The sequence below is a fragment of the Drosophila suzukii genome (assembly GCF_043229965.1).
Source record: "Drosophila suzukii chromosome 2 unlocalized genomic scaffold, CBGP_Dsuzu_IsoJpt1.0 scf_2c, whole genome shotgun sequence".
NCBI classification, from domain to species: domain Eukaryota; kingdom Metazoa; phylum Arthropoda; class Insecta; order Diptera; family Drosophilidae; genus Drosophila; species Drosophila suzukii.
Window position 1 is genome coordinate 13,292,253 of NW_027255896.1, and position 23,462 is coordinate 13,315,714.

Below are 23,462 nucleotides of genomic sequence, written 5' to 3' on the forward strand. Positions count from 1 at the left end.
CAGACGGACAACTCGAATGTCACCTTCTTAATATTGCTGGACTACTGCAAAGCGTTCGACACAGTAAATCGTGAAATCTTGTGCTCAAAACTCCAAAATTTGTATTTCTTCTCCAATACTTCCGTAAAACTTTTGTGTTCGTATCTTAAAAATCGTCGCCAATATGTAGTATTGTCGTTGTCAAATATTTCTTCTTCGTTTGCTTATTTGAAGCGTGGTGTACCCCAGGGTTCGGTTCTTGGACCACTATTATTCACACTATATATAATTGATCTTCCGTCTGTGCTGTCGACATGTAATGTCCATTTATATACTGATGATGTTCAGATGTATGTTAGCCGTCCTTTTAATAGAACTAGTGAGTGTTTAGATATTTGTAGAACTGAGCTTGGAAAAGAACATGAATGAGCAAAAAACAACGGTCTTGCCATCAATCCACTAAAAATTCAAAGTGAATACTCAGTTTTAAAAATAAATTATGCAATATTAAACTATTCCCCCTGATGATTAACAAAACTCTAATTAAGTACGTGGAATCCGCCAATAATTTGGGTATCACATTCAATAGAACCTTAAACTGGAATGACCACGTAAACAAAGCTGTAGGCAAAACATACGGACTAATAAGATCCTTGTCACTAGTTAAAAGTTCCTTACCTGTTAGTGTGCGTCTTCTTATTGCGAAGTCATACAGTATTTCGCGTTTTATATTTAAAATGCATAGATCTGACCATGTAACTCAACTTGATTTTATGAAAAGTACAATAATAATCTATTTACACAAAGTTATATACACCAGAAAGCCATTATTTGAAAAATTACAACTCTCCAGATCTACAAAAACAAAGAATATTATCTGCATTCGATACAGGTTTATGCTTTCAAAAAGGCAATTTTTATAAATGCGATTAGAAAGTGGAACGAGCTTCCAAACTACATAAAAGAAACTAGGAGCGCAAAACTATTTAAGACAAAACTTCTCTCACACCTAAAAAATAGCAGTTCTAGTCTGCTATATGGTATATATATCTTTTCTTAACATTCCGATTTATCCCCAAATCCTTTTCCTCAGTTTTTTTAATTTCGATTTAACTTTATTTGTCAATTTAAATGTTTAACAATTAATGTAACAATGTAAGTCATTCGATTTAAGAACCAATTTTTTCCAAATTTAAATACTTTTACCAGTTGTGACTAGCGCATTAATTTATAAGTTTTAGAACTTGTAGCGTTAGGAAGCCTAAACAATAAATAGTAATAATAATAATAATAACCGTAAGCGGTGTTTTCTTTGGGGTAAATCTTGATCGATAACAACTTTTTAAAATCTTCATAAATAGATTATATTTCTTTGAACAATTTGGAATTGATAATAAATTGTATAATATCATTTTCAATTAAGTTATTGATTTTATTTTTTACTTTAATGAAATCATCATGATCCGGAGTTCCAGCTAACTTATTTATTCCCTTTTTTGATCTAGCTGATATTAACTGTGACAAACATAATTCGATTCGATAATAAATTGTATATTATCATTTTCAATTAAGTTATTGATTTTATTTTTTACTTTAATGAAATCATCATGATCCGGAGTTCCAGCTAACTTATTTATTCCCTTTTTTGATCTAGCTGATATTAACTGTGACAAACATAATTCGATTATGTCGTATGTCGTATTTAATTTCCCATTGTGGCCTCTTAATAGAATCCCTTTCTATATTATTTTATTCTATACTCATTATACAAGGGTGGTCAAAAGTATTTTCACAAAAAAAAAGTTAAGTATATTCATAATTTGAACTTACATCTTGTTAACTTTGGCATCAATGGAAAGGTAATTTAAATGCCGTTTGAATGATACAATACATTTCTTAACACATTCAGTACTTATTGAAAAGGACGAATTTGTGTGAAAATGTCCTTTTTGAACTTTTTTCCTCGACTTGAAAACTTAAATTTTTTGATGCAAAAAGTTTCTTCAAACAAAAATAATAGTAACTGCAAAAAGAATTTTTCAAAAATCATTTTGCTTATATTTTTTATGGTTTTTTAAAGGTGACACTGTCGGAAAAAATTTGTATGAAAAAGAGAAAAATATGCCTAAAATGCATGTTTCTAAGCATTTTCAAAAAATCATAAAAAATAGAAGCAAAATGGTTTTTGAAAAATTCTTTTTGCAGTTACTATTATTTTTGTTTGAAGAAACTTTTTGCATCAAAAAATTTAAGTTTTCAAGTCGAGGAAAAAAGTTCAAAAAGGACATTTTCACACAAATTCGTCCTTTTCAATAAGTACTGAATGTGTTAAGAAATGTATTGTATCATTCAAACGGCATTTATATTACCTTTCCATTGATGCCAAAGTTAACAAGATGTAAGTTCAAATTATGAATATATTTAACTTTTTTTTTGTGAAAATACTTTTGACTACCCTTGTATCTTTATAATAGCTTTAATTAATTACGTGGAATAAATCGTGGTACGATTCATCATCGAGTAACCAATTATTTCTGAACTGACCAAGGAATGCATTTTCTGTAAGCTAAAAAAATAATTAATTAATTCTTAATATTATCTTTATGTTCTGCTTCTACTATTAATTATTATTTTATTATGCATAACCTCCTAGCTACTTGTTTCTTATAATTCGGCTTATGTTATTTCTTACCCCATATTTCATTTCACAAACTTCTTGCCCTACATGATATTCTTTTTCTTTTCTGTTTTCATTATGTGTTTCTAACATTTTATCTTGATTTATTTTCAATGTTTGAGGAATATTATCGTGCTCGATTTTTATAAGGAATGTCAAAAGGTTTCATTACCTTATTTTCGATGTTTAATTTTTCTTGAATTTCTTTAAAGTTCTTTAAGTTTAAAGTTATGAAAGTTAGACTGCGCATAGTATATATCAATATGTAGGTTTTCTCCTTCTTTAGTTGGTATTGGAGCTTCTCCGATTGGAATTTTAATCGGGTGTGTGTTATATCTGTTTTCATTGTCAATTTTACAATTTTTAATATATTCTTTTTGTTTTGTGTATAAATTGGGCCAATAATATACACTGATCGGCATAAGTATTTTGACAAAACAAAAGTTAAATATACTCATAATTTGAACTTACTTCTTGTAAACTTTGGCATCAATGGAAAGGAAATTTAAATGCCGTTTGAATGATACAATACATTTCTTTACCCATTCAGTACACAGAGAGAATTCTGACGTTCTGATCTGAGTTAAAAATGTTCTTAAAATGAAAACGGCATTTTTTGAGCTCAAAATCTTCTCTTTGTGATTGAATCAAGTTAAGCTTGTACTTAAAATTTGGTTTACAGAAATTGTTCTCAAAACAAGAACGAAATGTTATACATTTATCTCGTGATTCTTAAATCAAATTCAATTTGTTCTCAGAAACCCAATAATCTCAAAATGTTCTTAAAGTAAGAACGAAAAGGACTAAAAATAGAACGAAAAGTGAGTTGCATTTCGACTTGAAATGGTGTGATGCGGATTTTTTATAACGCGTTAGTATCTTTCGGTTAACACTTAGCATGCGTTATACCCTTCTTCTTTGCTCTTCTTCATCTGAACCATTCGGCTGGCACATTTCATTTGCGTTTCGATTTGTTTGTGTCGTATATATTGCACAAAGTTTAAAGTGATGGAAAGTGAAAGTGACAAGTAGGTATTAAAGTTGCAGAAAGATATTAAAATGGAGTCCGTAAGAAAATTCCATGAAGGTTAGTATAAATTCTTTAGTACTTAGAGCTTTAAAATAAAATACGCAATAAAGTGAACCATTCATTGAAATTTTTAAAAGTGACTTCTCTTCGGTAAGGGAACAAAACCTACAGCCAAAACTCAGGAAAGCCGCCACCCTCAGCTTCATGATCCATCGACCGGATATTTCCAGCAGTTTATGGGTTCCAGCGTTCAGCGGCGGAGTTTTCCGAGTTCTTCAAAAAATCCAAGATAAATACGAATATTCAATATTTCCATTGCCGACCATCAAGATATTTCCCAAGAACCCAATTTTCTTATATCTGTCTGATCGGCCATTTCCATTGTGCAGACGATCACCATATTCCGGCTTCTTTTTCGTATTTGCCATTTCCATACACATTCGTATTCATATACACATACTTCCATTCGCGTTGCATCCTGCGAACATTTCTACAGCGATATACTACAATACAGTCCACATTATTTCCAAAATTATTACAAATTTAAATTTCGATTTACACACAAGTCATACGCCCACACATACAAACATATAACCCTGATGCATGCTTATTAATGTACGTACATATGCCTGGTCATCTCAACATATGTACATAAGGGAAAGTCACGTAGCGTAACGTAAGGCAACGTAAGCACGGTAACCCACGTACCTTCTTTCGCGGTACACCCTACAAAGATTTCGAAAGCGACATTTACAATACAGTTCCAAATATAAAAAGGACAATTTACACACATATATTTTCAAACTCCCACAAACACACATATCTATACGTCCATGCATACACACATATAATCCTGATGCATGCTTGTTAATATACGTACATATACCTGCCTACTGCAACATATGTACATAAGGAGCAACGCACATGCGTTCATACGGTACACCCAACAAAAATTTCAACAACGATTTTTATTATATATATATTATATTAAAATAATATTACACTTCACACGCCCGCAACCTGCTACAAAAATTCCCTAAAAAATTCAAAGTACTTTGGCCACGTAGGAATACCAGGAAATGAACTGGCGGACACCCTAGCAAAAGACGCAATTAAACAACCACTTATAATTATTGAAAATCTTAACACAAAAGACAAACTAAAATATATAAAAAACACACTCCAAGCCAAAACACTATCATACATAACGAATACATCAGCCTGGTACCAGTCAATTAACCAACTCCAACTCAATATCTACCACATCACAAAGAACAACCACTTATCCATTTCACGTTTAGACCAGATAAAAATAACAAGACTCAGACTTGGACACACCAAAATAACCCACACACACTACATCGATCCAAACCATACCAATCCCTGCCCATTCTACAACGACATTGTATCAATAAGACACTTACTCTCCACTTGCAACGCGCTAAACATTCAAAGACAACAAATATTTAATAACACCAACCCACTAGAAGCACAGTCGAATCCCACACCACCAAACATATAAAATATTATACAATTTCTAAAAAACACAAACTTATACCACCGCATATAGGATGACTCTACCTAAGCTTAACAATAGAAATAAATACCTATAAAAAACCGTAAAAAATAATATTATGTACAATTCGAGCTGAAGGCCCACGTCGCCATTGCTCAACATCATTGCTAGCTCATAATTTTAATTATTTGTCAGCTCCTTATAAATAAAAAAATAAAATTACCAAAAATCAAAATAACCGGATTCCACCGAACCCATCACCACCTTTCCAGAATTTGCATGATATTTATTTCAGCAGCGCTAATTCGCACACACCGGCGGCTCACATCCATTAAATATAAATAAACAAAAACATTTTTTTTCCAAGCCGTGACGGTGCGAAATATATATTTATTTTCCTATTCCTAGCGCTCATTTCCGCAGCACAGCAAACAACTGCAAATATCTTGCAGGACATTTGTTCCGAATTCTCGTTATTTCTTCGCACATCAAGTAGTTGATGAGCGACTGTTCCGTTTCCACATATTCCAAAAGTAGAACGGAGCGAGGCTAAGACAATCGTAGCCAAGTCACCTCTCACAAATGAGGGTTTCGATTCAGCATGGGCAGCGCTTCGAGACCGTTTCGAAAATAAGAGACTGCTAGTAAACATCCAACTCAAACTCCTTTTTAATTTGAGTTCCGTAAGTTCTGAACCTGGCCAGGCTCTGAAAGACCTACAAAGCACAATCCAAGGGTGTTTGATAGCGCTGGCTCATTCCAACATTTCCACAGTGAACTGGGACTGTCTCCTGGTACTCCTGTGCGCCAGCAGATTACAAAAATTGACCTACTCCTTATGGCAGCAGTCCCTTTCATCCAAGTCCGATATTACGACTGAGGATATGAAACCCGGCACCAGCAATCACTCTAACGCCAAGAGTCAACCCGTTTCCAGGAAGCTTAACTCCTTTGAAGCTAGGGTGGTCACAAAACCAAAGAATTGCGATCTGTGCTCAAAAGAGAGTCATCCAGTGCGCTTATGCCAGCGATTTCTCCAGATGTCTGTGGATGCGCGAACAAACTACATCAAAAAAAGCAGCTTTTCCTAAATTGTTTCGCGAGAGGCCACCAGCTACGTGAATGTACTAGCACTCACAGCTGTTTCACATTTCGAGCGCGGCATCATACACTGTTGCATACAGACCACCCCAATTCCCGTGGATCAACTTCCGCAATTAGTTCTTTAGCAGGCCCTCAAAATCCAGCTGTACAGGGGGCCGCCAACGGTTCAGAAAATCTGCCCAGTGTGCAGAACTATTTAGCAACCGGTGCTTGAGCGGCTTTGATAGGCACGGCCATTATTGACATATGCCACTTGGGAACGAACTACAGGACTCGTGCTCTGATAGACACGGGTTCTGAGGCTACGTTTATTACGGAACGCCTGTTCAATATGATTAAGCTGCCATTCCGCCATATCCAAGCCCAAGTTTCGGGCTTAAATCAGACCGTTTCCGCTCAGGCGACCATGCTCTGCCATTTTTTTATTTGAGCCCCTAACAAGCCAGGCCTTCAGCTAGAAACCGCAGCTAACGTTTTTCCTGAATTTGCCAGGCAACTATTTTCGGCTGGGTGCTTACTGGCCCAATTGCTAGTACATCTAGCCAAAATCGGGTATCAGCTTTCACGATTCAGATAACCGAAACGAGTGGCAGGGGCTTGGAAAAACTTCTCACTAAGTTTTGGGAGGTGGAGAACATACCAACTAAGAAGCACTCGCGATCCGTTGCCCTAGCTCAGTTTCTTCGAAACGAAAACCGTTGGAAAAGAGACTTTCCACAAAAGAGCAATATGACTCAGTCTGGGTCACTTGAGAGAAGTCCCCCTGTCTTACGATTCTCCAAGCTTATATTTTCCACACCACGCTGGGGTCAAACCTGAGAGTACCACCACCAAACTTCGCGTGGTATTCAATGCTTCTAGCCCTTCAGCAAATGAGACAAGCCTGAACGATATTCTTCATGCTGGTCCAGTCCAACAATCTGATTTAACCATTCAGATCTTGAAGTGGCGTTATTTCCAATACGTCTTCGGTGCAGACATTACAAAGATATACCGTCAAATCTGGGTCGATCCTAAGCATACGCCGTTCCAAAGAATTTTATTCCGGAATAAAGAAGGTGTCAACTGTGCACCGTTTCTGGCACTCCGCGTACTCCAACAGTTGGTAGATGATGTACGTGGACGTCGTTCTAGCAGGGGCCAATTCCATTCAAGATGCTCAACTTGCGATTAGCGAGCTTCACCAAGCTTTTTACCGCGCCGGGTTCCCATTGAGAAAGTGGACAGCTAATCAGGAGAGCATACTCGAATATATCCCAAATGAGCATCTACTCCAAGACGACTTTCGTGACCTTAATTCCGAAAGTTTTTTCCAAAATACTTGGTGTTCGGTGGAATGCGACCTCGGATGAGTTCTATTTTGTCCCACCGCCAGTTTCGATTGAATCTACTTATACGAAGAGAGAGGTTCTTTCCCAAATCGCGAATCATTTTGACCCAGCCGGATGGCTGTCCCCGTTTATTGTCCGCTCAAAAATCTTTATGCAAGAGATTTGGTTGCAAGAGCTTTGGGCTGGGATGAAAACATACCCACAGAATTGAATCAAAGATGGCAAGAATTTTTGCGCAGCTATTCCGAGCTTGAACGGATCCGTATTCCAAGGTGGGTTGGATTCAAGCCAGAGGTTAAGGTAGAGCATCATGGTTTTTGTGAAGCGTCGCAGAAGGCATATGGGGCCGCAATATACTTGCGGGTTGAAGTAGGCCATAACATTATGACACGTCTGCTTACCCGTGTCGCCACTGTTAAAACGGAGTCCCTTCCACGGCTAGAGCTGTGTGGGGCATTGTTGTTGTCAGAAATTATCGTTGCGAATATGCCAATTTCCAATTCCGACATTTTCTGCTAAACTGATTCCACCATCGTCCTCGCATGGTTGAATAAACCGGCATGCCACTGGACCACGTTTGTAGACGACCGAGTGACCAAGATTACTCAGGTGACAAGCGCTGAGCATTTCCGATCTGAGCACAATTCCGAACCTAGCCAGTCGAGGCGTGTCGCTGCGGGAGCTGGTTCATAGCCAACTCTAGTGGGAAAGACCGGATTGGCCCGTTAAGGGCATGTGGTCGCATTACAGCCTCAACACCCCTTCAGTATGACGAGCGGCATCCTATTATACTGTCATACATATGTCGACTAGATCGTCTGCTCGTCCCTTTTTTACACCAGATTTCCCTGCATGGCGGCAACCAACTAGTGGAACGCCTCATCCGATCGAAGTATTGGATTTCTAAAATCAAGAATCTGGTAAAAGCTGTGCGAAACTCCTGTAAGGTGTGCACTATTTACAAGAAGAGACTACAGACGCAATTGATGTGCGATCTTCCTACCGATCGAGTTTCCTTTTCCAGGTCATTTACATATACTGGCATTGATTATGCAGGCCCGTTTGAGATAAAAAACTATACAGGCAGAGCATGCCTTATTACCAAGGTATATGTTTTGCGTGTTTGTGTGTTTCTCCACAAAGGCTATCCATTTAGAGCCTACGTTTGACCTGACAACCGAGAAGTTCCTCGCGGCATTTGCCCCATTCGGATAATGGCAAAACCTTTGTGGTGGCAGCGACTCTACTTTCTCGGGATTTCATGCAGACTATCAAGGAGTCTGTGACTGATACCTATATCCATCAGGGAATTTTGTGGCGGTTTATTCCTCCAGGAGCTCAACATATGGAAGGATTGTGTGAGGCTGGAGTGAAAAGCTTCAAGGCACTTTTCTACAAGTCGACGTTAAGTCGGAAGTACACGTTTAAAGAGTTCTCAACTCTTCTAGCCAAAGTTGAAGCATGCCTCAATTCCAGGCCGCTGTCTCCCATGTCCGAAAATCCTTCTGAGTTGTTGGCATTGACGCCAGGCCACTTTCTGATTGGGTTCCGTTGCTTTCCACAAATGAACCCGAATTTAAGGGCGAAACTAAGTCGATTATAAATCGCTGGCAACACTTAAAGGCCCTGCATCAGCAGTTCAGTGCGCGATGGAAAGAGGAGTACTTAAAAGAACTTCACAAGCGCAATAAGTGGCAGAATCCTTCCAGAGATATCCAAGTCGATGATATGGTGGTCGTCAAAGAAGACAATATGCCATCAAACGACTGGCGGCTCGGCAGAGTTGTATCTGTCATTCCAGGAGCCGATAGTAGAGTTCGCGTAGTCGAAATCCTTACCGCTCAAGGGACTATAACGCGTCCCATCCATAAGCTAGTACTTCTTCCTATGGAGGCCAAAGCAACCTCCGCTCTTCCAAAATAGTGCCTTCTGTCCTCATGCTTCCGTTCACAATTGATACTAAATGCGCTTATCTTTTTTTATTAAGTCATTAAAACCATGGCTCCACGTCCTCGCAGCGACCAAACTTTGGACGACAGACGTTCACGAGGTACTCGATCCTACCGCTGCCGAGTCTGTCGGGGAATCCATCCTCTGCGGAAGTGCAACCATTTCCTGACGCTCAGCACTAAGAAGCGGCTCCGCGCCGTTATCATAAGCAAATATTGTGTGAATTGCCTGGCCCACCAGCATTCCGAAGGAGTATGTCGCAGTGGAGACACGTGCAAAAAGTGTGGGCAAGACCACCACACGCTGCTCGAATTGCGCGAATCTTCCAGTTCGCGCCGCCGATCAATTTCTCCGTTGCGACCCTCGGTGACGTCACCACGACCTTCGGCTTCCGGTTTACGCTCGCCAAATCCAACGCCAAGCTCGCGGAACCATTCCCGGTGTTCCGACCAGTTCGAAGCGCCAACTGCAGCTCCATCTGTGGCGTCTCTGTTGCAGCATCGGACTATGCAAATCATCCCGACGGCCATCGTGGTTCTCGACACGGGAACCAACAAGACGGGGGCCCTGATCGACCCGTGCACCCCAGTGAGCACCATCGACCGGTCGCTGGCCGCGGCGTTCTTTCAACCTCTGCACTCGCACTCCAATCCGTGCCCTAGCCGATTGGAGATTCAACGATATACGCCTCGCTGACGAACAATTTCATCGTCCGGCGACTATATCCCTGGTGTTGGGCTCTGACGTGTATCGTGACGTCATCCAACCCGGGTTCCTGAATCTGGATGAGGGGTTGAATAACAGACGAGAGCAGTTACGTCCAGATGGTCTCTCATCTCGCTCTCGGACTGTTAACAGTCTCCACCCCCGCTCTCCTAACATTAGAGTTAAGTAAAAGCTGTTAGTTCTAAATTACCAGTGAAAGATATCCCGCGCAGTGGCCAATAAAGTGAACTATTCTTTGATAGTTTAAAAAGTAACTTCTCAATTCGGTACGGGAACAAAACCGACAGCCAGAACCCAGGAAAGCCGCCACCCTCTACTTCAGAGTGTGTTTTTCTCAAGAACTTGGTAAGGACAAAATCGTTCGTGTCCACGTGTGTTTATGTGTTCTACATATATATCTGTATGTAAATATAAACACATCTGAATAAAAACACTTATAATTGCTAGAAAATCAGAAAACAACCTTTAAATACTCTCACATTTAGTCACTATAAGCCTTTAAATAATCAAATGTTAAATAACTGTCACCAAATTAATAAATATATGAAACTATTAAAAACTAAGTAAACTTATTTTTGTGTTTTTTTGGAAAGTTTAAAACGTTCTTCTTTTGATTCCAAATTCAGATAAAATCAATATCAAAATGTTATCATTTTGATCCAAATATGTTCTTAAATTAAAACCAAAATCAACTTGCAAATGTAACGAAATCAACTCATTTCACTTTTTTAGTTCCTACCATTTCGTTCTAGAATTAAGAACTTTCGGATCCAAATAAGAACTTTTGTGCTTACACGGTTTTTAAGAACGAATGTTCTCAATTCAATCACATTGTTCTTGGTTTTTCCTCTCTGTGTACTTATTGAAAAGGTCGAATTTGTGTAAACATCTACTTTTTAAACTTTTTTCCTCGACTTGAAAACTTAAATTTTTTGATGCAACAAGTTTCTTTAAACAAAAATAAAAGTAACTGCAAAAAGAATTTTTCAAAAATCATTTTGCTTATATTTTTTATGAGGAGGAAAAAAGTTTATTACTATTATTATAAAATATTCGACTATAATGTAAAATTTACAGGCGAACTTAAAATAAGCTATAGCTACGCGGCCTTAAGCTTAAAAACTAGATAACAAATTTCAATATTCATTTCATAACTTCATTTATCTATACGTTTACAAGCTTATTAAATTTCATTAATTATATTATTAAAGCTAAGGAATTTTATTATTTTTTTTTATTTGTGGTGCGGTGGGGATAAATATGGATTGTAAGGGGTTTGTGGAAGTGAAGAGAGACGATCTTATGGAATCCAGATAGGAACATTCTATTAGGATGTGTCGAGGAGTTCTTATTTCGTTGTTGCATAAGGGGCAAGAGGGTCTTGTGGGAGGGCGCGTAAAAAGGTAGCTATGGGTTAGGTTAGTGTGTCCTAACCGAAGACGTACAATTTTTGTAAAGATATGACGTGGGATGAATAGGTCGGCTTGGAGTCGACCATAATTGTATATATTGTTTTGATCTGTATTGTTTTATTTGTAATATGTATTTGTTTGGTTAAAAAGAGAAGACTGTAGTTCTTTATAGTGTTTTTTAATTTGTTTAGGATATGTTTAGGTTGTCGTAGAATATCAGGGGAAATGCAAAGGCGTTTTTGGCGGTTTTATCAGCAACTTCGTTGCCTTCTATGCCGCAGTGACCCGGGATCCATTTTATGGTTATTTTGTTAAAATTTTTTAACAGAATTTGTCTGATTGTGGCTGGGTAGAAGGAATTATTGGAGGGATTTGCTATAGCATTTAACGCCGACAGTTTAAAAAGTAGATTTGCACAAATTCGTGCTTTTCAATAAATACTGAATGGGCTAAGAAATGTATTGTATTATTCAAACTTTTTACCTTTCCATTGATATATTCGATTCATATTCGATTATGTGTGTTGTCTTGTCAAATACTTCTAGTGACTCATGTATTGGATTCCTCCCCGTTGTTTATAACAATTGTTGTTTAAACAGATTTAACGGGTCTCTTGTATTACAGCTTCAAAACTATTTTCAGCGGAATGCTGTGTGTCTTGATCTGAGTTTGACTGTTCTGACACATCTAAATCGCTGTTTGTAATATTATTTATTTGTATTTGTGATAACATTTGTTGTTCCGGACTTGTATATTATTTTTGGGGTAAAAATTTCTATGAAATACCATTCTTTCTTTTTTACGATTGGATTTTTATCCGAAATTGGGAAGGATAAGGATTGATGGTCCGTTTGTTTTTCTACGCCAATTACTGTATAAATAATTTCGTAGATTTTTTAAAGCCCATACCATGGCTAACATTTATTTATTTAATTATTTATTGTTATTTTATTATTATCTTGATGTGCCTGTTTTAAAAAACGAATTTTTTACTACCCGTGCTATTAGATTCTCTTTAGTTCGTTAAAAGCTTGTTCAGCTGATTCGTCAATCAGTTTGGAAATTTTTGTAGGCATTCTTCTGGAAACCTTTCCATTTTCCCCTTCTAGATATTTTTTTAATGGCTCAGCAATTTTTTGAATAGTTACGGACAAATTTTCTGCAATACCGCGTTCGGCCTAGAAAACTTCGGAGTTCTCTAATATTTTGTGGAATCGGATATTTTGTATTTGTGGCAATTTTTTCAGGATCCGTTTTAGTTACTGTTGAACTAATATGCTTTTTTATTAGTTATTGCTAAATTAAAAATACGAATTTCAGGTTGATTTATGCTTGTTAACAATTTATTAGCGAAAGAGAATACAGCAGGCGAGACGAGAGTGCATTTAATGTCGAGATCAGAATTTGTACTGATTTTACAAAGAGACAGCCAGCCGAATCCTGGGCCCAAGAATGCAAGTACACAAAAAACGAGAGAGCTAGATAGAGAGAGATACCTTTCGCGATGCAATTAATAAAAGAGATCGAATTAAGACGTTAATTAGCTGCTGCGGCTGCGTGACCCGACATACTTCCCCCGTTGGAAGCCTGGGTTTCAACATCATCCTTAAGGGGAAGCAGACACTGCTTGTTTACTGCTTGCTTTGTCACTCCTGATGCTGTCTTTAGAACGGCAACTCGAGCACCCCATCTCCACCGAACAGAAGCTCGATCACTCTGGCGAGGGGCCACTTCATGGGAGGCAAGTTTTCCTCCTTGACCAGAACTAAGTCATCGACAACCAGGCCAGGTTTTGGGGTGCGCCACTTGGAGCGTTGCTGCAGTAATGTTAAGAATTCTTCCTTCCATCGGGACCAAAAGATCTGCTAAAAGTAAGCCACGCGTTGCCATCCATCCAAGCGATTGAAGTTAAGTCTGGTCACATCCGGCTCGACGAAAGAGGAAGGCGGACCACCATTCAAAAAATGTGCTGGGGTTAATACATCCAGATCAGCTGGGTTTTCTGAAATCGAGACTAATGGTCGAGAATTAACAACCGCCGAAATGTGACACACCAGGGTCCGCAACTCCTCAAAGGCTAAAACATCTGTGCCAACAGCGCGGTAGAAATGATGCTTAGCGATCTTCACAGCCGCTTCCCAAAGACCGCCAAAGTGTGGCGACCTAGGAGGAATGAAACACCAATCAATAGCCTCCGCTAGGCAAAAGGCCAACGTAGCTCTCTGGTGATCACTGCTGAGGACAGCAGCTCATTGCGAGCGCCAACAAAGTTGGTTGCATTATCAGACCAAATCTGCCGCGGCCTTCTTCTAGTGCATATAAATCGTTTGAGGCCATGTAGAAACGATACCGTAGAGAGATCCTTGATTAACTACAAATGAATAGCAAACGTAGCATTTTACTGGAGGCTTGTTTCGCGCCTCTGACTTGTAGAAAAATGGCCCGCAAAAGTCAATGCCAGTGACTTTAAACGCATGAGATCCATTAAGTCGCTTCTTTGGAAGATCCGCCATGATATGCTCCACTACTCGAGGCTTCATTCGAAAGCATCTAATACATTTGTTTTCCGCCTTCATAACCGTCTTCCTCCCCCCAATAGGCCAATATTTGAATCGAATTATGCCGAGTAATGCCCGTGGCCCAGTGTGCAGATTGCGTTCATGAAAGTGAGCAATAATGGCAATAGTGACCGAATGACTCCGAGTTAATATAATTGGATGACGCCCATTAAATTTCAGAGAAGAATTCCTTAGCCGGCCATCCACTCTAAGAAGCCCAAATTGGTCAATGAATGGCGAAAGAGATGCGAGCGAGCTGGAGGAGTGCACCATTCCCTTTGACTGCAATGATTTGATGTCATCCCATAAATGTGAGCGCTGGAGAAGACGAAGCAACCGCAGAGTACCGCCTTGAAGGTCAGACACCGTGAACGTAGGGCGATGGATGCGACTACTAAACTTATAGACGTATCCGAAAATTCTTTGAAGGGCAGCAAAGGAATTGGCAAATTTTGAACTGGCCACTATGTCTTCGTATGAAGATTTTGTTAGTAGAATCCTCCGGCGAACCTCAAGAGTTGGCTTTTCAGCAGTGATTGGGGTCGGCCACTCAGCTTTGGGGCCACAAAGGAATTTTGGTCCATGAGCCCAGAGAGGAGACTCGTTGAGCTCAGCAGGAAAATCACCTCGGGAGAGAATGTCAGCTGGATTTAAAGAAGTTGGAACATATCGCCACTCCACAGACTCAGTTAGCTCTTCAATGGGAGCTACTCGGTTCGCTACCAGAATATTGAATCTGGACGGCTCGTCTCGGATCCATGAAAGCGCAACAGCAGAGTCGCTACAGCAGTAAAACTTTCCCTCAAATGCTCTCGTACCAGCCACCTCTGCGATGAGCCTAGACAGGAGTTCCGTCCCACACAGTTCCGTTCCAGCTTGGGCACAGTAAGTGCTTTCAAGGGGGCTACCCTTGACTTTGAGCAAAGTAATTGAGATCGGCCGTTGCAAGCGATGTAGACAGAGGTACCATATGCTTCTATGCTGGCATCACAAAATCCATGAATTTCACTCTCAGAGTGTGGAGAACGAACCAGCCGAGGAAATTACGCATGCTTAATCTGCCCAAAACTCGTGCATAGTACTCCATTGCGTGTTCTGTGACTCAGGAAGGCTTTCATCCCAGGATAACTTCTCCTTGCACAGTTGTAGAAGGAAAATTTTCGATTTTGTAATCACAGGTCCAACCAACCCGAGAGGATCGTAAAATCGCGCTATTGCAGACAGGACAGATCGCCTGCAGGGGCTTGATGTTGACTGTAAGAACTAAAAGGAAAATACTAGTTGGTCAGAAACTGGATCTCAAGCGAGTCCTAAGGTTTTTGCAAAATCAGTGCCATCATCAAAACTTCAAATATGACTCCTTATCCTTGTCTGCAACTCCATCCAAAACAGCCGACACATTTGAGCACCACATTCTAAGCTAAAATTTTCCCTTGGCTAGAAGTTTTGATCTGCCTCTTCCTTGGACTTGGCTCCAGATATCAAATCATCCACATAAAAATCGCAACGAATGACCTCAGCCCCAAACGGAACCGCTGTATGCTCGTCTGATGAGAAATGATGCATAGCTCGCACTGGCAGAAATTATACTGGCTTCGTGCCATAAGTAACGGTGTCTAGCTTAAACACCCGAAATTGGTCCTGGGGGGAATCCCTCCAAAAAATGCATTGCAAATGGCTGTCCTCAGGCTAAACTCTAACACAACGCTTCATTTTGCAAATGTCTCCTGTGATTGCTACTGGGTGTGAACGGAACCGAAGAATAATCTGAAACAACTTAGGCTGAATTACAGAGCGTGCCATCAGAATATCGTTAAGAGAATAGCCTGAGAAACTGGCCGCCGATTCATCATAAGATGTATCGGCACGACCCGATGTCAGTGGCAGAAACTTATGACATATGTCCTAGGGCGAGGTATTCCTTTATGAATGCTGCATACTGAGCCTTCAAGGCTGGCTGACGATTCAGCTTTCTCTCTAGGGACAAGAATTTTCGATAAGCTAGCTGGTAGGACTCTCCCAAGAGATCTTGATTGAGCTTGGCAGGCAGCCGAACAGAATAATCACCAGCTGGCAAACGAACGACGTGTCTTACGAAATTTGCTTCACAGTCCAATTCTTCCTTAGTAGCGCGTATAAGATCATCTAAGAAGATAAGAAGATCATCTAACCGATCAAAAGTATTCTCTCTACTAGCGAGACGTACATTGTTACGTGGGCATATTAGTGCCCGAGTCCTGACAGGGACTTGGGCCGAGGGAGAGGAGTCCGATGTTCAGGCACCCTTTGCCGGCATAAGCTACGTCGTATTCGGGTCGTGGGATCTTGGTAAGCCTCTCTCCTCTCCAACATAACGAGAATAAATATTTAAAGTGCCTGGAAAATAATATTAGTCACAAAGTTCGTCAGTCATCAGTCCACATTGCCCAACAAGCTTAGCTGTCGCTTGATCGCAATACGATCGGGCTGTGTTTTGGCCATATTTTCCCCCCTTCACGCATTCGTGTGCCAATGGATCGTCGCGGGTCGCGCAAAACGATCCCCTATTATCAAGGTTGTCCGTCGAAAGTTATGTCATTGTTCTCGACCTACTCCACTACTCGCGTCAGCATACCCCCTTAATAAAGCTCTAGAACTTCATGTTTTGATATTCTTTTACATTACAAATTTATTGGGTAATATTTATATCGGCGTGCGCCGTGGATGAGTAACATAATGTTGGCTAATTCATATGGAAATTAAATTAATTGACAATTACTTTTGTTAGCGGAGAGTATCGAATTTACTACCTGTGAAGGTGCACACATCAGCAAAATGCTGACTATTCACGACTACAAACGTCGCTCAGAGGGCTCTTGCAATTGTCATACAATTACAAGGCTGATACTCCTCGCGGCTGGAAAATTAATTTTTAATTATTATATATACAAAAATATAAAATGTATACAAAGAGGAATGTATATCCAAATGATTATATATTATTATATTTGAATATTGTTATATGAATTCCTAAAAGATTAATTCTTGGTCTTAACTAGGAAGGTATTAACATTGCCCAAAAATAAATTCTTATCTAAACGAAAAAGGACAATGACCGTTGGAACGGTAGAGATAATGATTGCCTTTTCGGTCTTTTTACAGTGGGCAAGTGGTGAAAAATCTGGACGAATAATCTATATAAGAACTCTAATTCATGCACAGTTATTGGTAGGGTTGCTTTTGATAACAAGTATAGAATTCGTACGTTAAATTGTGGATCATTGTCTATAGTCTTTGCTTAAGCTTCTGAAGTGATCATTGTGCACGGATACATATGTATATGTATTTATAAGGAAGGAACCGTGTTCCGACAAAGTTACCCTCCTTTTAATCCTGGGCGAAGAGATCTCGACGCTCCGGATCCTGGGCTTTGGGAGATGTTATAATTGGTTTATACATACGTGCAAGATTTTATGGCGGTTCACAAAAACATAACACAAAAATTACGTTACACAAAAATATAACACTATCGCTGTATAGATATGTATGCATCGTATGAGAGTTCCACTGCGGCTGTTTGCGGTTCTGTTTACACTTGCATTCAGAAATGCATGTACTCGCAAATTGTTTGTAATTGTTTTTGGCGATTCACTTTTTGTTTATAATTTTGGAATGCAAATTAGTCGCCGTTTATTGTTTCTATTGTCTTTTTGCTGCTTCACTTCGCTGCAACTGCTCGGCTTATGCTCCCCCAGGCTGTGGCTTTTATAGCGGAATCAGGGTAGTTCTGATTACGTGATCACCTCATCATGTGATCGGTACCTTCTATCAACTCGTGCAATCCCACAGTTCTAAGTTTGTCGCCTTCTGGAGTCGTCGGATTACGTTCAGAGGTTCAGGTGACATACAGGTCCTTAGCATGGAATACCCCGACACTTTTCCCTACTGCATTGCCCAGCTATATAGCGCTTTGCCCTTACGCTGGAGTACAACACAGCGAATTCGTTAAGGGACAGGCTTGGCATTATATTCGTCAACTGTGTTACTCTGTCTGTAGTTTTTCCTATAGACAACTTGTCCTACGGAAAACTCTACGAGCTTGCTACGGGTGTTATATGCCTTTTCCGCGCTTTCATGAGTTCGGTTCAATCCATGGATCACCTTTTCTCGGATGAGTTCCATCTTGTCTGGGAGACTTATCTGTGGATATCCTGCCTGTATTCCCCCCAGTTTTCGTAGAATCGGAAAGGCTGTTCCATGGGTAACCATCCGCGTTCCGAACATGGCGTTATATGGTTCCATGCCTATCGACTCGTGTAGGCCATTCCTAAGGGCACACTCTATTCGACTTAGTTGAGTATCCCAATTTCGCTGATCGGTGGCAATTGTAGCTCGCAAAATTTGGAGTACCGATCGGTTTACCCTCTCAGCCGCGTTCGCTTGCGGGGAGTAAAGTCCAGTCTTTACGTGTCGAATACCGTAGCGGGTCATTAGCTCGCCAACAATTTGAGACACAAACTGCTTGCCGTTGTCAGAGTGTATGAACTCGGGGACCCCATATTGATGGAAAATATTGGTCTCCAGGAATTTTATGACTTCTGCAGCTACTGCATGTCTCATCGGCTGCAGCCAGACAAACTTGGAGAAATAATCTAGGCATACAAAAATCATGTCTAAGTCTCCGGTCATAAGGTCGAAATCCGGTGTTTTTTCAACGGCGGCAACCTCGCGTCTGCCTTTACCGAGGAATGTGAGGCCGAACGTATCCCAGAAATTAATTCCAAAATAAAATCGTTGTGTCAGACCTGGCACTATCAAAAACTCTAGGTCCTTGGTTTCTCCTTCCCACTCCACAGGTAACGTTATGGCTCCGGTTACTTGGGTCTCACCACCGCTGGCTGTACGTACACATTCTTCACTTAGCTTCCTTATCGGCCTCGTCCGGTTTTTTAAGAAAGCGCGCGCTCCTCTGCCAATACAGTTCGCACTGGCGCCTGTGTCCAGTAATGCGAGTATCTCTTCTCCATCGACCTTCGTTTTGGCAAAGAAACGGTTGTCATTTTGCACGCTCACCACCGGTGTCCACCACATTTTTCTTGAGTCGGCGATAGTCTGCTCGGGCATCATATAATTTTAGTATTTTCCGTGTTGTTCGTGTCTCGCTGTCTGCATCTTCCGAGCCAGTAAAGATACGTTCACGAGCAAGTTCGTACAACCCCTCTCGTTGTTCTAGGCTCTTATGGGGGGAGATTTGGTTGGGCTTCGGTGTTTTTACCGGAAAGAGTTGGTCCTGGTCCGCCCGTATATCCCGGTCTTGCCTGACGGACTCCGCGCAAAATCCGCTGGATTAGCATCTGCATCCGTCCCGACTTTCTCCCAGAACCCGCACGTGGCATCGTGGAATTTGATCGGGCAGGATTCTTCCTTCGCAGTGTTGTGAGAAACTCCTTGTGTTGGTAGTTTTATTATTCCGTATCCATTTATTGAGAACACATCTTTTGGTAGTTTTTAAGATTCGTTATTTATTTAGTTTTTATATTTAGGAGCAGCGTTAATGCCGCTTCCAACGTCAAGTTCTTTCTGATTTTACAATTTGCCTTAGGATCTAAGTAAGCCTAATTCTTGTAGCTGCGCTGCTTACAGTTGGGCGGCAGAGAGACGGCTATGTATATCTTATGTACAAGGGTGGTCAAAAGTATTTTCACGAAAAAAAAGTTAAATATATTCATAATTTGAACTTACATCTTGTTAACTTTGGCATCAATGGAAAGGTAATTTAAATGCCGTTTGAATGATACAATACATTTCTTAACACATTCAGTACTTATTGAAAAGGACGAATTTGTGTGAAAATGTCCTTTTTGAACTTTTTTCCTCGACTTGAAAACTTAAATTTTTTGATGCAAAAAGTTTCTTCAAACAAAAATAATAGTAACTGCAAAAAGAATTTTTCAAAAATCATTTTGCTTATATTTATTTTATTTTTCAACGGCGGCAACCTCGCGTCTGCCTTTACCGAGGAATGTGAGGCCGAACGTATCCCAGAAATTAATTCCAAAATAAAATCGTTGTGTCAGACCTGGCACTATCAAAAACTCTAGGTCCTTGGTTTCTCCTTCCCACTCCACAGGTAACGTTATGGCTCCGGTTACTTGGGTCTCACCACCGCTGGCTGTACGTACACATTCTTCACTTAGCTTCCTTATCGGCCTCGTCCGGTTTTTTAAGAAAGCGCGCGCTCCTCTGCCAATACAGTTCGCACTGGCGCCTGTGTCCAGTAATGCGAGTATCTCTTCTCCATCGACCTTCGTTTTGGCAAAGAAACGGTTGTCATTTTGCACGCTCACCACCGGTGTCCACCACATTTTTCTTGAGTCGGCGATAGTCTGCTCGGGCATCATATAATTTTAGTATTTTCCGTGTTGTTCGTGTCTCGCTGTCTGCATCTTCCGAGCCAGTAAAGATACGTTCACGAGCAAGTTCGTACAACCCCTCTCGTTGTTCTAGGCTCTTATGGGGGGAGATTTGGTTGGGCTTCGGTGTTTTTACCGGAAAGAGTTGGTCCTGGTCCGCCCGTATATCCCGGTCTTGCCTGACGGACTCCGCGCAAAATCCGCTGGATTAGCATCTGCATCCGTCCCGACTTTCTCCCAGAACCCGCACGTGGCATCGTGGAATTTGATCGGGCAGGATTCTTCCTTCGCAGTGTTGTGAGAAACTCCTTGTGTTGGTAGTTTTATTATTCCGTATCCATTTATTGAGAACACATCTTTTGGTAGTTTTTAAGATTCGTTATTTATTTAGTTTTTATATTTAGGAGCAGCGTTAATGCCGCTTCCAACGTCAAGTTCTTTCTGATTTTACAATTTGCCTTAGGATCTAAGTAAGCCTAATTCTTGTAGCTGCGCTGCTTACAGTTGGGCGGCAGAGAGACGGCTATGTATATCTTATGTACAAGGGTGGTCAAAAGTATTTTCACGAAAAAAAAGTTAAATATATTCATAATTTGAACTTACATCTTGTTAACTTTGGCATCAATGGAAAGGTAATTTAAATGCCGTTTGAATGATACAATACATTTCTTAACACATTCAGTACTTATTGAAAAGGACGAATTTGTGTGAAAATGTCCTTTTTGAACTTTTTTCCTCGACTTGAAAACTTAAATTTTTTGATGCAAAAAGTTTCTTCAAACAAAAATAATAGTAACTGCAAAAAGAATTTTTCAAAAATCATTTTGCTTATATTTTTTATGATTTTTTGAAAATGCTTAGAAACATGCATTTTAGGCATATTTTTCTCTTTTTCATACAAATTTTTTCCGACAGTGTCACCTTTAAAAAACCATAATAAATATAAGCAAAATGATTTTTGAAAAATTCTTTTTGCAGTTACTATTATTTTTGTTTGAACAAACTTTTTGCATCAAAAAATTTAAGTTTTCAAGTCGAGGAAAAAAGTTCAAAAAGGACATTTTCACACAAATTCGTCCTTTTCAATAAGTACTGAATGTGTTAAGAAATGTATTGTATCATTCAAACGGCATTTAAATTACCTTTCCATTGATGCCAAAGTTAACAAGATGTAAGTTCAAATTATGAATATATTTAACTTTTTTTTTGTGAAAATACTTTTGAACACCCTTGTATATAAAGTATATTTAATTATGCTCTCTTTCGCTGGAGCGCGAGGGTATGTGTATGTACTTCAGTTTGGCTGAGCGGCCGGCGTGTGCAACAGAATGCTGACACTTGCACTTTCTTTGAGCGTGCCGATCGACTCATGTTTCGGCCACTTAGGTTTTTGACCGAGCCTTTTGTTTATATAAACACTGCAACAAAGTGTTACAGTGTGTTTGTTTCAAGTACTCTTGGTACAGTAGATATTCGATATAAGTGCATACTACATCTCCCTCCTTTTGAAAAATAACGTAATATTATGAAGTTATTTTGTTAGTATATTTTACTTAAAGGAATAATTATTTTTTTTTGTTTTTAATTTTTTTTTTAAATTTCTTATTTTTTTTAAAGAGAATGGAATTGGGAATAATATACGTATTAAAAGAAAAAGTATTTCTAAAGCATGGAGTGTAAAAGTATTTCTAAGCATGGAGTGTAAAAGTATTTCTAAACATGGCCATGCTAAATGCAATTATGAAATAAACATTTTTAATCTATCTTTATGTACTATTTGTTTTTTATTTTGGTTATTTATTATAGTTATGTTATCTCTATCTCTTATTTGTTCTACCCTATAAGGACCTGTATATTTCGAATCTAACTTATGTCCTGTTTCATTTTTCAATAAAACCTGATCTCCTATTTTTAAATCGAAATCTGAACTAGTTTTGTCGTAACTAATTTTCTGTTTTAGCTTATGAGATTCTAGCATTAGTCTAGCTCTCTTAATTGCCTGTTCTAATCTAAATTTGGATTCCTTAGCATAATCTTCTATATTATAAAGGGGTTTTATTTTATCTATGCTATTAAAGTTTTTTGGTCGATTTGAAGTTTTACCGAAAGCTAGCTCATATGGACAATAGTCATGTGCCATAGATGGCGTTGTATTAAAACAATAGACGAAGTATCGTCAACTGAGATGTATGAACGAATGAACTCATTTAGTGTTCTGTGGCTTCGCTCCACGGTACCTACAGTCTGGTGGTGGTGTGCAGTTGAAGTTATGTTTTTAATATGTAAGTATTTACATAGATCTTCAATAATTGAATTTTTATATTATGTTCCCATGTCCGTAATGAACGTCTTCATTGGACCGTACTTCAGAATAAAATCTTCAAATATAGCTTTTGCTACTGTATTTGCACTTTTATTTGGTATAGGTATAGCTACTAGGTACTTAGTTAAATCGCAGATGAGTGTTACTGCGTATTCGTTTCCGTTATTAGATTTTGGAAGGGGACCAATAGTATCTACAATTACTATATCAAAAGCTCTTTGTGGAGTTTCGGTTATAGTTAGTGGGGTCTTAGTATGTTTAGTCGCTTTCGACTTTTGGCATTTAGGACATTTCTTTATGTACTCTTTTATGTCTTTGGACATATTTTTCCAGTAATAGTGTCTCTGGACCTTGGCCAAGGTTTTTGTAATGCCTGCATGACCACCTTGTATTGGATCATCATGGAATGTAGACAAGATAGCTTCTTTTTCTTTATTATTTTTGATTACGGTCACCGGGTTGAG

At 39.4% G+C, this 23,462-nt stretch overlaps 1 protein-coding gene across 3 annotated transcripts in view; it reads left to right on the plus strand.

Moving 5' to 3' along the window:
- The first annotated feature begins 3,569 nt into the window (after positions 1 to 3,569).
- The window catches only part of LOC136117747 (uncharacterized), a 41,326-nt gene continuing 21,433 nt past the window's right edge, over positions 3,570 to 23,462 (plus strand). For 2 of the 3 annotated variants that reach the window (XR_010655288.2, XM_070998206.1), the window contains exon 1: positions 3,570 to 3,743. Coding sequence is in view for 1 of the 3 variants with exons in the window: in XM_065868720.2 (XP_065724792.1) it covers positions 9,636 to 10,283 (648 nt within the window). In the remaining 2 variants the exon portion in view is untranslated. Of the gene's footprint in view, positions 3,744 to 3,823; positions 10,799 to 23,462 lie in introns of those variants that run through there. The other variant, XM_065868720.2, reaches the window with a different exon arrangement.